Source organism: Haematobia irritans, chromosome 2, assembly GCF_050003625.1.
Source record: "Haematobia irritans isolate KBUSLIRL chromosome 2, ASM5000362v1, whole genome shotgun sequence".
NCBI classification, from domain to species: domain Eukaryota; kingdom Metazoa; phylum Arthropoda; class Insecta; order Diptera; family Muscidae; genus Haematobia; species Haematobia irritans.
Window position 1 is genome coordinate 228385553 of NC_134398.1, and position 17757 is coordinate 228403309.

The 17757-nt window shown below is 37.0% G+C and overlaps 3 protein-coding genes across 7 annotated transcripts in view; 1 reads left to right on the forward strand and 2 right to left on the reverse strand.

The window, feature by feature from the left end:
- Syt1 (Synaptotagmin 1) overlaps window positions 1-17757 on the forward strand; it is a 176477-nt gene that overhangs the window by 59538 nt on the left and 99182 nt on the right. The window lies entirely within an intron of this gene.
- LOC142227261 (zinc metalloproteinase nas-7-like) lies at window positions 1826-3184 on the reverse strand. Its single transcript, XM_075297699.1, has 2 exons — window positions 2924-3184; window positions 1826-2453 (listed from the first exon to the last, which is right to left on the reverse strand). Exons 1-2 carry the CDS (start codon window positions 3150-3152, stop codon window positions 1846-1848), a joined length of 837 nt encoding a protein of 278 aa, XP_075153814.1. The 5' UTR covers window positions 3153-3184; the 3' UTR covers window positions 1826-1845.
- LOC142225356 (seminal metalloprotease 1-like) lies at window positions 7744-12180 on the reverse strand. The gene is made up of 2 exons (XM_075295125.1): window positions 11916-12180; window positions 7744-8550 (listed from the first exon to the last, which is right to left on the reverse strand). Exons 1-2 carry the CDS (start codon window positions 12142-12144, stop codon window positions 7958-7960), a joined length of 822 nt encoding a protein of 273 aa, XP_075151240.1. The 5' UTR covers window positions 12145-12180; the 3' UTR covers window positions 7744-7957.

Here is a 17757-nt window from a genome sequence, read left to right on the forward strand (position 1 = left end):
AAAAACATGTCCGAATTTATGTCTCTAAACTTTGTCTCGTAAACTTTTCTATTTGTTGTTATACCCTCCACCATAGGATGGGGGATATATTAACTTTGTCATTCCGTTTGTAACACATCGAAATATTGCTCTAAGACCCCATAAAGTATATATATCCTGGGTCGTGGTGAAATTCTGAGTCGATCGGAGCATGTCCGTCCGTCCTTCTGTTGAAATCACGCTAACTTCCGAACGAAACAAGCTATCGAAACTTGACACAAGTAGTTGTTATTGATGTAGGTCGTATGGTATTGCAAATGGGCCATATCGAACCACCTTTACGTATAGCCCCCATATAAACGGACCCCCAAATTTGGCTTGCGGCTCTTCTAAGAGAAGCAAATTTCATCCGATCCTGGTGAAAATTGGTACATGGTGTTAGTATATGGACTCTAACAACCATGCAAAAATTGGTCCACATCGGTCCATAACTATATATAGCCCCCATATAAACCGATTCCCAGATTTGGCTTATGCAGCCTCTACGAGAAGCAAATTTTATCCGATCCGGCTGAAATTTGGTACATGGTGTTAGTATATGGACTCTAACAACCATGCAAAAATTGGTCCACATCGGTCCATAACTATATATAGCCCCCATATAAACCGATCCCCCGATTTAGTTTGCGGAGCCTCTAAGAGAAGCAAATTTCATCCGATGCGGCTGAAATTTGGTACATGGTGTTAGTATATGGTCTCTAACAACCATGCAAAAATTGGTCTTAATCGGTCCATAAATATATAAAAGCCCTATATAAACCGATCCCCAGATTTGACCTCCGGAGCCCCTTCGAAGAGCAAAATTCATCCGATTCGGTTGAAATTTGGTACGTGATGTTAGTATGTGGTATCCAAAAACCATGCAGGAATTGGTTCATATCAGTCCATAATTATATATAGCTCCCATATAAACCGATCCCCAGATTTGACCTCCGGAGCCCCTTCGAAGAGCAAAATTCATCCGATTCGGTTGAAATTTGGTACGTGATGTTAGTATGTGGTATCCAAAAACCATCAGGAATTGGTTCATATCAGTCCATAATTATATATAGCTCCCGTATAAACCGATCCCCAGATTTGACCTCCGGTGCCTTTTGGAGAAGCAAAATTCATCCGATCTGGTTGAAATTTGGTACGTGGTGGTAGTATATGATCTTTAAAAACCATGCCAGAATTGGTCCATTTCGGTCCATAATTATATATAGCCCCCATATAAACCGATCCCGAGATTTGGTTTTGGAGCCTCTTGGAGGAGCAAATTTCATCCGAGTCAGTTGAAATTTGGTACATTGTGCTAGTATATGGCCGTTAACAACCATGCCTAACTAGGTCCATATCGGTCTATAGTTATATATAGCCCTCAGATAAATCGATCCCCAATCACACAAAAATTGGTCCATATCAAGTTCATAATTGTATATAGTCCCCATATAAGCGACCCCCATATTTCTCTTCTGGCTGTCTACGTATCGTGCAAAAATCCATATCGATTCGTAATTATTTGTAGACTTACCTACACATACCTTTTTTGTTTAATATATACCACGTATGGACTAACTCACAATTTAGAAAACGATTTCAGATACCACAACCCAAGTAATTCGATTGTGGATGACAGTCTTTCATAGAAGTTTCTACACAATCCATGGTGGAGGGTACATAAGATTCGGCCTGGCCGAACTTACGGCCGTATACACTTGTTTTTGTTTTGAGGGTGCACGAGTTTTTTTATTTTCTTACGATTTAAAAACTTATAATAAAACTTTTAATAGAATACTCAATATAATATACATTTCGACGTTGTATTCACAAATCATTAATACTACGATAATCATATAAATTTTCTTCTGTTAGTCCCAAAGGCTCTACTGCTCTGGTTGTAGTAGCCATTGGACAATTATACATGGCATTCAATTTTCCAATATCTATTGGACTTAAAGCAACTCGTTTACTAATGGTAGCACTACTATCATGTGGCGTTATTGTTGGTAAATTATTGACAGAGAACGCCATTTTTCCGTAGTGCATTATACTGTCATAATCATAGGGATAACCATAGCTGGTTACTGTCAGTTTGTCTAGCTTTTGGAAACAGAATTTCTTTCCTGGTGTGATATTTTCCCAATGGATGGTGACGTAATTATCACGATCGTATGACATGTGTTGGTGATAGAATCCCAAAGCATGAAGCGGTTCATGCATAATGGTTACAACTTTTCCACATTTCGGTGCATTAATATCCAGATTTAACCTTTGAGTTCTACCACTATGACCAACCCCGGCATTGCAACCGGCTACTTCAGAAATAATATTCACATAGGCAATGGTTGTTTCATTTGCTTCAACGAATCGGATACAGGAAACCGACTCCAGTGTATTCATCGCTGTCATAATATTAACCACGAAATTTGAATCTAAAAAAGAGATAAATATAAGTCAGACTTTTGAATGAATATTAGAACTGTTATTCCAACTATAATATCCAAGTTAATTAGTTAGTCAAATAACTTAATATGTTAAGTAATTCAAATATTTTAAGTTCCATCACAGCAAAGAATATTACTGGAAACTCTTTGTCAAAACAGAAAATTCCAAATCAAATTTGTATTATCTTCCAATTCGATTTTTGAAAATCAATTAATCGTTATAACTCAGTAGTAACTCGGTTCTGATATCTGGCTTCTATTGTCGTAATAGAAGGTAACCAAGTTAAAGTGGTTTAGCACAAAATCCTTACTATCACAAGTCGAGTTACTTTATCAGGATGAAATGATCAGAAATTTAAGGGTTTATCTAGGATTGAAAAGTCCTTGTATGTTTCAGGAATATATTCTCAACCTCAATCATTCCTTGCTAAAGTATATCTTAATAGATAATTTCTTACCATATACACTCGATATTTTGTAATACACGATGCCATTGGGCCATTTCAAGGAAGGATTTATTGCTCCGTTTCTGGTTAAACTAATAATCATATCGTCCACCAACAAACTATCAGCTAGTCTTGTACCATACTCCTTATCATTGGAATAATCCAAAGGAGCACTCCATGTAGTAACGAATACAACCGACAAAATTCCAATGTGAGAAAAGCAGCCACTTAGAACCACCATATTTATTCACTTGTTCTAGCTTGTAATGAAGTTGTAACCAACACTGATTTGCGAGTTCAATAATTCATTCATTTTATAGCGAAATCCAAAATCCATAGGCTTTCTATCAGAAGAGTTCTCAATCACAAAATTTTTTAGACACTTAAAACTATTAATATTATCTAAATTATTCAGGTGTCGTATCTCGTATAAGATACCCCAATAAAAACAACAAAAGGTCATTTATATTACATTAAACTATCATTTCGAAACTTCCATATACTGTCAAATAAGAAGCATGATTCAATTTTAATCTAAATGATGTGTTATCTGTTTTATATTATCGAAGAACCATTCGTTTTTTAAGAATATTTAATGTAAAGATTTTGGACGTTCATTAGATTGGATTTTCGCTAAATATGTACAATGTGGTTTTTTAGTCTGGAGGGCTGAGGTACGTTCAGTCGTTTCCAAGATCGATCTAAGGCCCACCAAACCTTAAATACGAGTAAGAACACAAGTTGGTTTCCCTGACTACACCCTCACAAAAAATCGCTTCTGTAACATATACTCCCAAACATATTTTGCTTCAAGCATATACATTTTTGGGTATTGCCCAATCATTTATATGTTTGATCTCTTCCAATATATAATATGTTTGAAAGCATATTGGTCTAAACAATATATGTTTGGGTAGTCTAAGTTCCAAACATTTTGTATTTTTGCATCCAAATTCAATAATGTTGTCTTCCAAAAAACAATATGTTATTATGTGAACATATAGTATGTTTGGAAGCATTTTGCACCCAAAAATATTATATGCTTAAAAAAAATCTCCCAAACAATATTGTGCTCAAAATTTTATTTATTTATTTATATATTTACAATCATAATGAATTATGAAAATAAACAGGTAATATAGGTGCTAACAACATAGGTTTTCGACCTGAATGCTCAAAATTTTGTTTCTGCCCAATTGTATATTCCTCGACATCTTTCTCACTTCCACGAGATTTTTTAGTACTTAGCACCTTTTTCTGTAATACAAACATTGTAGAAGAAATTATTCAATTTTATGATTTTTTTATTTTAATTTTACCTTTTGCCGGACGGGGATTCGAACAGCGGACCACACAGTTTGTAAGGATCAAAGAAGTAGCTGATCAATTGCCCAAGGAAAAATAAAATGTTAATTTTGTAATAACAAGCAACAACCACCAACTTAATTCAATATCGCTCCCTGTTAAATAGCGCTCCAAGCTACTAAACACATATATGTTAATAGGCCATTTCTAAATTAATATATGTTTGCATCCAAGCATATTATATTTACAAACATTTTATGTCCCAAACATAATATGTTCTAACATATTAACATATATGTCCCAAACATGTTATGCTAGTTTATGAACATTATATGCTTGCACTCAAAAATATTGTGTTTAAAAATTTGTGTTCCAAACATATAATGTTTATAGCCAAACATATGAAAAACAGCCTTTTTCATCCGTGTAGGGTAAATTATTAAACAGTATTTATTGGTGGAAAAACAGTTTACAGCTAGACGTACAAAAGCAAAGGCGGTCGGGCGGTGATTCGGGCACTGCTTCTCGTTGTTGGGTTGAACGATTTCGAGTTAATCGTGAACTTTTCGTTGTGACTATTTGTAAATGATCGTTAACTTTGATGTTTGATAACGGCCGGTAGCACAGTCTATGTCGGTAAACAAGTTGCTATCGCTAGTAGTGTTGATAGGTAAATTGGAAACGATTAGATCGGTCGGTAAATCGGGTCATCTCTACAGCTTCATCGGTGTCTGCAAATTCGTCGGTAATACGGTTCGGTCATCAGTAATCGGTAATGCGGTGATTCAGGTTAATCGGTGGTACGGTTCGGTGATTCAGCTTAATCGGTAGTACGGTTCTGTAATTCTGCTAGTCTGTAGTACGGTTCTTGTATACATCGGTAGTACAGTTCATGTATACAGATTCGCCGGTAATACGGTCACTGTGCTGGCCTGGGTGAATTAAAGGGTGATTCTTTTGAGGTTAGGATTTTCATGCATTAGTATTTGACAGATCACGTGGGATTTCAGACATGGTGTCAAAGAGAAAGATGCTCAGTATGCTTTGACATTTCATCATGAATAGACTTACTAACGAGCAACGCTTGCAAATCATTGAATTTTATTACCAAAATCAGTGGCAGAAAATCCGCTTTTTTATCGACAAATTTTGTTCAGCGATGAGGCTCATTTCTGGTTGGATGGCTACGTAAATAAGCAAAATTGCCGCATTTGGAGTGAAGAGCAACCAGAAGCCGTTCAAGAACTGCCCATGCATCCCGAAAAATGCACTGTTTGGTGTGGTTTGTACGCTGGTGGAATCATTGGACCGTATTTTTTCAAAGATGCTGTTGGACGCAACGTTACGGTGAATGGCGATCGCTATCGTTCGATGCTAACAAACTTTTTGTTGCCAAAAATGGAAGAACTGAACTTGGTTGACATGTGGTTTCAACAAGATGGCGCTACATGCCACACAGCTCGCGATTCTATGGCCATTTTGAGGGAAAACTTCGGAGAACAATTCATCTCAAGAAATGGACCGGTAAGTTGGCCACCAAGATCATGCGATTTGACGCCTTTAGACTATTTTTTGTGGGGCTACGTCAAGTCTAAAGTCTACAGAAATAAGCCAGCAACTATTCCAGCTTTGGAAGACAACATTTCCGAAGAAATTCGGGCTATTCCGGCCGAAATGCTCGAAAAAGTTGCCCAAAATTGGACTTTCCGAATGGACCACCTAAGACGCAGCCGCGGTCAACATTTAAATGAAATTATCTTCAAAAAGTAAATGTCATGGACCAATCTAACGTTTCAAATAAAGAACCGATGAGATTTTGCAAATTTTATGCGTTTTTTTTTAAAAAAAAGTTATCAAGCTCTTAACAAATCACCCTTTATAAGGTGTCCATTACCTGTGAAATATAATGGAAAATAATGTACCCTCAACGAGTGAGGAAGAGTACCCTCATCTTGTGAGGAAGATGTTACCCTCTACTTGTGAGGAAGGTTGTACCCTCAACTTGTGAGGAAGATGTAACCCTCAATTTGTGAGGAAGATTTTACCTTCAACTTAACTCAGAATTTAATTCTAAGCCGATCGGTATACTAAAAGATGGGTCTATGACCACTATTTCTTGGCGTTACATACAAATGCACAAACTTATTATACCCTGTACCACAGTAGTGGTGAAGGGTATAAAAATTTAATTAATGTGTAGTTAAAATAATGAACTTCTTTGTGAGGACATTAATTGAACCTATAACTTCAGTCCATTAATTTTTGGCTAGGGGGCTATAGCCCCCCTAGGAAAATTGTCTAGCTACGGTAATGATCCAACACCGAAAAAAAAGTAAACTATTTTATAGGAAGAATGAACTACCTCGCGCGAAAATTAAACTATTTTCTACTCAATGTTTTGAGTAAGTGTTGTTAAAACCAGGAAAATTTAGTACCATGTTGTACTTTTTAACTGTTTTTCTCAAAAATACTCCCCTCTCGTTGAAGAAAAAATTAACTAAAAGTAAATAAGAAAATCATTGGCGCCAAATCATGACCATTTTAACCATACAGTAGTTCATTCTTACTATCGTACCAAAATTTTCATTTCATTTAATTTTTTTTTTCATTTCATTTATTTATTTTTGCATAATCTGTAAGCCTATTGTGGCCAAATCGATTATAAGCATCAACATGAGAGACCATAAGTATAATAATGAGATTTTAATACTTAAATGACAATTAGATAACTTAATAATAAAGCTACAAATAAAAATTACAAGTTTATAATTATGAAATTATACATATAAAATTTTACATATAAATTTAATAAAGTTTAGCACGAATAAGGATGAAAATATATTCCAAAAAGTAAAAATTAGCATAGGAACTTTAGAAACCATTGTCTATAGATTCATCATAGCTAAAGATTGCAACTCTTTGAAGGTCCAAAGGAAATGCCTGCTATCATAAGGTATATAATTTTAATTTGTTTTAGTTAAAAATGAACTTATGTGTACGGTCATTGAACTTTATACTCGCGTTTAGTTCATAAAATGTTTGAGACATACTTAAAAAAAAAACGAAAATTTCATTAAACTGTAGAAAATTTCGCAAAAAAATTATAAAAATTGAACTACAAACAAATAATTTGTATGCAATAAAAATAAGTTAAATTTGGCGTTAGTTTAACTACGGAAATTTTTTTCTGTGTAGTATTTGTCTTACTTGCTCTATGAATTTTTTTGTTGCATTTAATATACGCATATTGGATATATAGAAATGTTGTGGTTTTTAGAAATTTCCAAAAGCTATTGTTTTAATAGCTTAATACTGCTGCTTTTCCACTGCATAACTGCATAAAACTTAGGGCGTTTTCGTTTCACAAAAAATATTTTGCCCTGGCGTTACTCTACTTTTTCCCTCAATACATTTTCACTCAAATGATAGTGTCTTTCCAAAGTTATTATTAATTCACAATATTGTGAGGGATACAGGATCCAAAATCTATGACAGTGTCCTTCATATCCATTCTTGAAAATTGAGAATTTTTGAAAATATTTGAGGGCAAACGTTTCAAACAAGCTTTAGTGTGCACTAAAAATTATAAAAAAACTATAAAAAATTTTCTATTTGGCACAATATCAGACAATTTTTTAACTCACACCCAAAAAACTGAACTCGGATCACATCTTAACGAGTGATGCAAATTCAGTGCAACGGCAGTTGAAATTTGCACTACTTTTTTTGGCGACGCTTTCATCACTGGGTATAATCATATACAATTTGTTCTGTTGGTCCCAATGGTTCTAATGTGGTTGTAGACTCCATTGGACAATTATACATGGCATTCAATTTGCCAATATCTATTGAACTTAAAGCAACCCGTTGACCAATGGTAGCACTACTATCATGTGGCGTTATAGTTGGTAAATTATTGACAGAGAATGCTTTCTTTGCATAGTGCATGATACTGCCATAATCATAGGCAAAACCATAATTGGTCACTGTCAGATTATCAAGCTTTCGGAAAAATGTTTCTTGTCCTGGTGTGATATTTTCCCAATGGATAGTGATGTAATCATCTCGATCGTATGACATGTGTTGGTGATAGAATCCTAAAGCATGAAGCAGTTCATGCATAATGGTTGCAACTTTTCCACATTTCGGTGCATTAATATCCAGATTTAACATTTGAGTTCTACCACTATGACCAACCCTGGCATTGCAACCGGCTACTTCAGAAATAATATTCACATAGGCAATGCTTGTTTCATTTGCCTCAACGAATCGGATACAGGAAACCGACTCCAGTGTATTCATGGCTGTCATAATATTAGCCACAAAATTTGAATCTGAAAATAAGATAAATAAGAGTTTGATGAATGTATGACTGTATATAATAAATAATAATATAATAATTATTGTTAGTCATACAATATAGTATGCCAAGTTTTTTTTTTTTTTTTTTTGATGAAATTTATTGAATTCAAAGTATTTTCCAAATTCAAATATTTCAAGGTACAGGCCATTGTGTTATCGCAAGAGATGAACTTCTCTCTTATCAATTGGATGCTGCACGATTCCATATTTAGCTCAATGATAATTTACGATAGATCACGGATGGATTTTTATAACCTCCACCATAGGATGGGGGTATATTAACTTTGTCATTCCGTTTGCGACACATCGAAATATCGCTGTAAGACCCCATAAAGTATATATAAAGGGTGATACGTCCAAAATTTGGTCAAGGGAAAACACGTGTAAATTGGTGAAATCGTTTATTTAAAAAATCAAATTAAATTTCTTTTTCAAGTTCAATTAGTATAAAATTCAGGAAAAATATTCAGTTAGGCTTTGGCTTTTCCAAATCCGAATTACCGGGCCTCACGCTTGATACCTGCCATCAGATTTTGTACAGCCACCTTGTCCACCTTCGTCGCCGCAGAAAGCCAGTTTGCCTTGAACTGCTGCTCGTCCTTAGCAGTTTTTTTTATCTTCTTTAGGTTCCGCTTGACAATATCCCAGTATTTCTCAATTGGGCGGAGCTCTGACGTGTTGGGAGGGTTCTAGTCCTTGGGAACCACCTGCACGTTGTTGGCGGCGTACCACTCCATGGCCTTTTTACCGTAATGGCAAGATGTCAAATCCGCCCAAAACAGTACGGAGCAACCGTGTTTCTTCAGAAAAGGCAGCAGACGTTTATTCAAACACTCCTTCACATAAATTTCTTGGTTGACAGTCCCGGAAGCTATGAAAATGCTGCTTTTCAAGCCACAGGTACAGATGGCTTGCTAAACAAGATATTTCTTTGCGAACTTTGACAGTTTTATGTGCTTGAAAATATCTGCTACCTTTCCCCTTCCTTTTGCCGTATAAAACTCCTGTCCCGGAAGGTGCTTGTAGTCGGCTTTGACGTAGGTTTCGTCGTCCATTACCACGCAGTCAAACTTCGTCAGCATCGTCGTGTACAGCCTCCGGGATCGCGCTTTGGCCGTCGTATTTTGTTTATCATCGCGATTTGGAGTCGATAGTCTGGCTCGTTTTTTGGCTCGATGCACGGTTGTAGACGATACACCCAGCTTATTTACGGCATCTCGAAGAGAGAGGTTAGGGTTTCGCTTGAAACTACCGGCAACTCTCTTTGTCGTCTCAGCGGCTTCCGGTTTTCGATTTCCCCCGATTCCCCCCCCCCCATGGCTGTCAACAAACGTTCCCCAAACACTTTAATTACATTTGTAACGGTTGATTTGGCAACTTTTAGCGATTTTGCCAGCTTTGCGTGCGAGTAGCTCGGATTTTCGCAATGCGCGAGCAAAATTTTGATACGCTGCTCTTCTTGCTTGGACGGCATTTTGACAACTGAAGAGTGAATTCCAAAATCAAAATAGGAGCAACATTCTACACACACACACACCTTCAAAATGAGGGGTGTTCAGGTTTTTTAAATGCGAAATTGAAAGAAATACGTCAAGGTTATATTGACGAAATTTTGACCGTATCACCCTTAATTCTGGGTCGTGGTGAAATTCTGAGTCGATCTGAGCATGTCCGTCCGTCCGTCTTTTGCAATCACGCTAACTTCCGAACGAAACAAGCTATCGACTTGAAACTTTGCACAAGTAGTTGTTATTGATGTAGGTCAGATGGTATTGCAAATGGGGCCATATCGGTCCACTTTGGCTTTCGGAGCTTCGAAGAGAAGCAAATATCATCCGATACGGCTGAAATTTGGTACATGGTGTTAGTATATGGTCTCTAAGAACTATGCAAACATTGTTCCACATCGTCCCATAATTATATATAGCCCCATATAAACCGATCCCCAGATTTGACCTCCGGAGCCTCTTAGAGGAGCAAAAGTCATCCGATCCGATTGAAATTTGGTCCGTGGTGTTAGTATATGGTCTCTAACAACCATGCAAGAATTGGTCCATATCGGTCCATAATTATATATAGCCCCCATATAAACCGATCCCCAGATTTGGCTTGCGGAACCTCTAAGAGAAGCAAATTTCATCCGATCCGGCGGAAATTTAGTACATGGTGTTAGTATATGGTCTCTAATGCCCATGCAAAAATTGGTGCACATCGGTGCATACATATATATATAGCCCCATATAAACCGATCACCAGATTTGACCTCCGGAGCCTCTTGGAAGACCAAAATTCATCTGATTCAGTTGATATTTGGTACGTTGTGTTAATATATGGCCTCAAACACCCATGCAAAAATTAGTCGACCTCGGTCCATAATTATATATAGCCACCATATAAACCGATCCCCAGATTTGACCTCCGGAGCCCCTTGGAAGAGCAAAATTCATCCGATTCGGTTGAAATTTGGTACGTGATGTTAGTATATGGTATCCAACAACCATGCATGAATTGGTTCATATCAGTCCAATATTATATATAGCCCCCATATAAACCGATCCCCAGATTTGACATCCGGTGCCTTTTGGAGAAGCAAAATTCATCCGATCTGATTGAAATTTGGTACGTGGTTTTACTATATGTCCATAATCATATATAACCCCCATATAAACCGATCCCGAAATTTGGTTTTGGAATCTCTTGGAGGAGCAAATTTCATCCGAGTCAGTTGAAATTTGGTACATTGTGCTAGTATATGGCCGTTAACAACCATGCCTAACTAGGTCCATATCGGTCCATAGTTATATATAGCCCCCATATAAGCGACCCCATATTTCAATTCTGGCTCCCTACGTACCGTGCAAAAGTCCATATCGAATCGTAATTATTTGTAGACTTACCTACACATACCTTTTTTGTCTAATATATACCACGTATGGACTAACTCACAATTTAGAAAACTATTTAAGATACCACAACCCAAGTAATTCGATTGTGGATGACAGTCTTTCGTAGAAGTTTCTACGCAATCCATGGTGGAGGGTACATAAGATTCGGTTGGGCGGAACTTACGGCCATATATACTTGTTTTAATATATCCTCCCTGGTACCAGGGATAACATTTCATCTAACACCGCTCTTTATTATATTGCCCTAAGGTAAGTTAACCAAGTTCTAATGGTTTCACACACAATACTAAGAACCACTTATGATAAGTGACCTTATCAGGTTGAAATACTCGGAAATTGAAGGATATATCTAGGATGGAAAACTCTTGGCGTGTTTTTTCACTAGTCAGGAATTTCATTTCTCAAGGAAATATTTATATATCATTTCTTACCAAACACACTCGATATTTTGTAATACAGGATGCCATCGGGCCATGCGAAGGAAGGATTTATTGCCCCATTTCTGGTTACACTAATAATCATATCGTCCAACAAAAACCCATCAGTTAGTCTTGTATCAATCTCCTCATCATTGAGATAATCTAAAGGAGCACTCCATGTAGTAACGAACACAATGGACAAAATTCCAGCGAGAGAAAAGAAACCACTTAGAAACGCCATATTAATTCGCCTATTCTTGCGTGTAATGAAGTTGTATCCAATATTCGAACTGATGAGACAATTCAAGAATTTATCCATTTTATAGCGAAATCCAATCCATAGACTTTCTATCAAGAGAGTTCAGTGAACCCAAGTCTCCTTCCCTATCACAAAATTTCTTAGATAACTAAAACTACTAACATTATCTTAATTATTCAGGTGTCATATCTATAAGACACCCTAACAATAACAACAAAGATCAGATATTATATTAAAGCCTTATTCCCACGAGACTTCTGTACACTATCAAATAAGAAGCATGATTATATTTTAAACTCAATGATGAGTTATCTCCTTTCTATTACCAAAAGCCAATTGACTCAACTCAACCATTCGTGTTTTTACAATACTTAGGGCCTGTTTCTCAATGTCTTGTTATTGTTTATCGTGTCGATTCCATACAAAAATTTTACCAGACCACCGGTTAAGTACTAAAGTAAAAATTTTGCACGTTCGTTAAGTTCGATTTTCGCTAAATAGGGTATTCGTTAAATAGAGTAGTCAGTTAGTTAGTACTCTTGATGCGAAGCCTGTACAAGGCTCTGCCACAAACAAAGAGAAAATATTGATGCTTATATCGAAAACAAATCATCGTTAGACATATACTAAATGTAACTTATTTGGTTTTAAAAAATGTTGTGAACTAAACGTAGATGTAAAAATCAAAGACCTTACAAAAATAACAAGTTGGCTGATAAGTCCCCGGTCTAACAAAGAAAAACACATTTTTTTGTCAAAATTCGTTTTTATTATTCAACATAGTTCCCTTCAAGAGCGATATAACGATTATAACGACCTTCCAATTTCTTGATACCATTTTGGTAGTACTCCTTCGGTTTTGCCTCAAAATAGGCCTCAGTTTCGGCGATCACCTCTTCATTGCAGTCAAATTTTTTCCCTGCGAGCATCCTTTTGAGGTCTGAGAACAAGAAAACGTCGCTGGGGGCCAGATCTGGAGAATACAGTGGGTGGGGAAGCAATACGAAGCCCAATTCATGAATTTTTGCCATCGTTCTCAATGACTTGCGGCAAGATGCGTTGTCTTGGTGGAACCACACTTTTTTCTTCTTCATATGGGGCCGTTTTGCTGCGATTTCGACCTTAGGTTAGGTCAGGTGGCAGCCCGATGTATCAGGCTCACTTAGACTATTCAGTCCATTGTGATACCACATTGGTGAACTTCTCTCTTATCACTGAGTGCTGCCCGATTCCATGTTAAGCTCAATGACAAGGGACCTCCTTTTTATAGCCGAGTCCGAACGGCGTTCCACATTACAGTGAAACCACTTAGAGAAGCTTTGAAACTCTCAGAAATGTCACCAGCGTTACTGAGGTGGGATAATCCACCGCTGAAAAACTTTTTGGTGTTCGGTCGAAGCAGGAATCGAACCCACGACCTTGTGTATGCAAGGCGGGCATGCTAACCATTGCACCACGGTGGCTCCCTAATTCGACCTTCAAACGCTCCAATAACGCCACATAATAGTCACTGTTGATGGTTTTTCCCTTCTCAAGATAATCGATGCGCATCCCAAAAAACAGAGGCCATTACTTTGCTTTCTACGCTTCGCAGACGTTTCACCGGTCGCTGTCCACTCAGCCGACTGTCGATTGGACTCAGGAGTGTAGTGATGGAGCCATGTTTCATCCATTGTCATATATCGACGGAAAAACTCGGGTGTATTACGAGGTAACAGCTGCAAACACCGCTCAGAATCATCAACACGTTGTTGTTTTTGGTCAAATGTGAGCTCGCGCGGCACCCATTTTGCACAGAGCTTCCACATATCCAAATATTGATTAATGATATGACCAACACGTTCCTTTGATATTTTTAAGGCCTCTCCTATCTCGATCAACTTCATTTTACGGTCATTCAAAATCATTTTGTGGATTTGTTTGATGTTTTCGTCGGTAACCACCTCTTTCGGGCATCCACTGCGTTCACCGTCCTCCGTGCTCATTTCACCATGCTTGAATTTTGCATACCAATCAATTATTGTTGATTTCCCTGGGGCAGAGGCCGGAAACTCATTATCAAGCCTAGTTTTTGCTTCCACCGTATTTTTTCCCTTCAGAAAACAGTAAATTATTAAAACACGAAATTCCTTTTTCTCCATTTTTTTCACAATAACAAAAGTTGCTTCACAAAAGATGCTCTATTTCACAAACTAATTGACTTACAGACGTCAAATTTTGACACGAATCATTTGAAGGTTGGTACTATCTAAAAATAATATGCATTTAATACTAGCGACGCCATCTATGTGTCAGATCGAAGACTTATCAGCCAACCTGTTACTGCTATATTGCTTTAAAATTTTACCTTTATCAACAGTACATATAGGTTCAAAAATCGATATTTTAATATGTTAAAAATGGACAATACAATTGATCGATTCTACCCATATTCTAGTAAAACCTACTTTTTATATCACCGTGAAATGTCACCCATATAAATACACTTTAAATGGCCTGAAATCCAGTACTTCGTTTTTCGTTGTTCGATTAAAACCCCTAATGGAATCTAATGTGTCGAAATATTTCTTTAGTTACAAAGATATGAAGTGTTTTTCAAATTATGTTTCGCCGGAGTAGGAGTCGAGCAAAATTTCTACGACTCCGGCTTCGACTCCAATCAATTTTGCTGCAAAATTTCTACGACTCCGGCTCCGACTCCGACTCCAATCAATTTTGCAGCAAAATTTCTACGACTCTGACTCCACATCTCTGCTTATAACCGTAGCTTTAAGCGATTTATAATTTATTCCAATGTCTGAGTGCATGCCACAACAAATCAGGTTTCCCTTTGACCGGGATCCTGGGAAATTCGAAACAAAATCTCTCTTTCCCGGGAATGGAAAATGACCGGGAAAAAGAAAACCCTAGTTAACAAACATCAAATTTTCGGGAGCACTACCATGTATCTAATAAAGGATGATACGGTCAAAATTTGGTAAAGGGAAAACGCGTGTAAATCGGTGAAATCGTTTATTTAAAAAATCAAATTAAATTTATTTTTCAAGTTCAATTAGTATAAAATTCAGGAAAAATATTCAGTTAAGCTTTCGCTTTTCCAAATCCGAATTGCCGGGCCTCACGCTTGACACCTGCCATCAGATTTTGTACAGCCATCTTGTCCACCTTCTTCGCCGCAGAAAGCCAGTTTGCCTTGAACTGCTGCTCGTCCTTAGCAGTTTTTTTGGTCTTCTTTAGGTTCCGCTTGACAATAGCCCAGTATTTCTCAATTGGGCGGAGCTCTGGCGTGTTGGGAGGGTTCTTGTCCTTGGGAACCACCTGCACGTTGTTGGCGGCGTACCACTCCATGGCCTTTTTACCGTAATGACAAGATGCCAAATCCGGCCAAAACAGTACGGAACAACCGTGTTTCTTCAGGAAAGGCAGCAGACGTTTATTCAAACACTCTTTCACGTAAATTTCTTGGTTGACAGTCCCGGAAGCTATGAAAATGCTGCTTTTCAAGCCACAGGTACAGATGGCTTGCCAAACCAGATATTTCTTTGCGAACTTTGACAGTTTTATGTGCTTAAAAATATCTGCTACCTTTCCCCTTCCTTTTGCCGTATAAAACTCCTGTCCCTGAAGCTGCTTGTAGGCGGCTTTGACGTAGGTTTCGTCGTCCATTACCACGCAGTCAAACTTCGTCCGCGTCGTCGTGTACAGCCTCCGGGATCGCGCTTTGGCCATCGTATTTTGTTTATCATCACGATTTGGAGTCACTACCTTCTTGTAAGTCGATAGTCCGGCTAGTTTTTTGGCTCGATGCACGGTTGTAGACGATACACCCAGCTTATTTGCGACATCTCGGAGAGAGAGGTTAGGGTTTCGCTTGAAACTACCGGCAACTCTCTTTGTCGTCTCAGCGGCTTCCGGTTTTCGATTTCCCCCCGATCCAGACTTCCTGGCTATCGACAAACGTTCCCCAAACACTTTAATTACATTTGTAACGGTTGATTTGGCAACTTTTAGCGATTTTGCCAGCTTTGCATGCGAGTAGCTCGGATTTTCGCAATGCGCGAGCAAAATTTTGATACGCTGCTCTTCTTGCTTGGACGGCATTTTGACTACTGAAGAGTGAATTCCAAAATCAAAATACGAGCAACATTCTACACACACACACCTTCAAAATGAGGGGTGTTCAGGTTTTTTAAATGCAAAATTGAAAGAAATACGTCAAGTTTATATTGACCAAATTTTGACCGTATCACCCTTTATATTTGTTGTTTCTCACATACTATATATTTTACAATTTTGTGCTAGGTGACCTCCAAGATTATTTGGTAAAGAAAGGTTTTGCTGGAATTGAGCAGGCTTTGTGTGAGTTTGTTTGTTTGTTTTATTATTAAAAATCAATAATTTCTAAAACATTATATTTAAATTCCCCTACAACACAGATTACTTTACTCACAAAGCACCTTCTGTGTAAATAACAGAAAAAAAGTATGTCATGTGCAAAACCTTTATCACAAATTAATATAAATCAAATGTAATTATTTACTGATACTACAACGGATTGGGGAAAACGAACTAAATAACCTACTAAATAGAAAAATAACAACAACCAAAAGCACGCCTATGCATACCTATAGATAGCCACAAAATGGCATATATACGTATATATACACAGAGTTTCTAATCGATTGCTATGTACTACGAAGCTTTCGTAGGTTCGATAGTCGAGTCTAATATTACAAAAATTAAGTTAAGACTGATTAACACGAAATATTTTCATAGTAGCGAGTTAATCCACTCACTCAGTTACTCATCACTACATATACCCTCTACCTCTGTTATCTTCATTGTATTGCCATCATTTGACAGTTTCATTGGTAGACAAACATTGTCAATAAAATGTAGGCACGCTTTAGTTGTGTTTACAACCCATTCTGTCATTTAGTCATTCATCCATACTTCCGCCTATATTCTTATCTATTGCTACTGTATTTCACATTCGTATAGTTTAGACTACAGTAGATCAAGAGTGAAGTTTGTGATTTTATTAAGTTATTGCCACAAGATTAAGGTATAATTAAGAAATATATATATATATACAAGACAAATGTAGTGCTCAATGTACACTCAAAAGATAAAGTCATTAATAATATCTGTTGCAAAAGAGAAAGTAAACATGTTTAAAAAAAAACAGCAAACTTACTACTGCCGTTTTGACTAAGAAAATGTTTGCTATTTTGCAAAGGAAAATTGTTGGTTTAGTAAACTTCAAAATTGGAAGTTCCTAAGTAATTATTTTAAAATCACATCTAAAATAGCCCTTCTCGAAATTGTCTTAATTTTCAGTTCACAAGAAATTCTCTTGAGGTGATATATATAAAGAAATCTCTTGTGTTACTTAGTTTTCGTAATAAATTTTAATTTTGTGAATAAAAATTTACTCACAATATTTGAAAAAAGTACACTCAAAAAAAAGTAAATCCACCAGGGCTCTAAAGACAATTTAACTATATATTTCTTCATGGATTAGTTAAAATAGTTAAAATTCCCTCAAGACGAGAAAGTTTCCTTCACCTACAATTGTTTTGTGAATGTTAACTA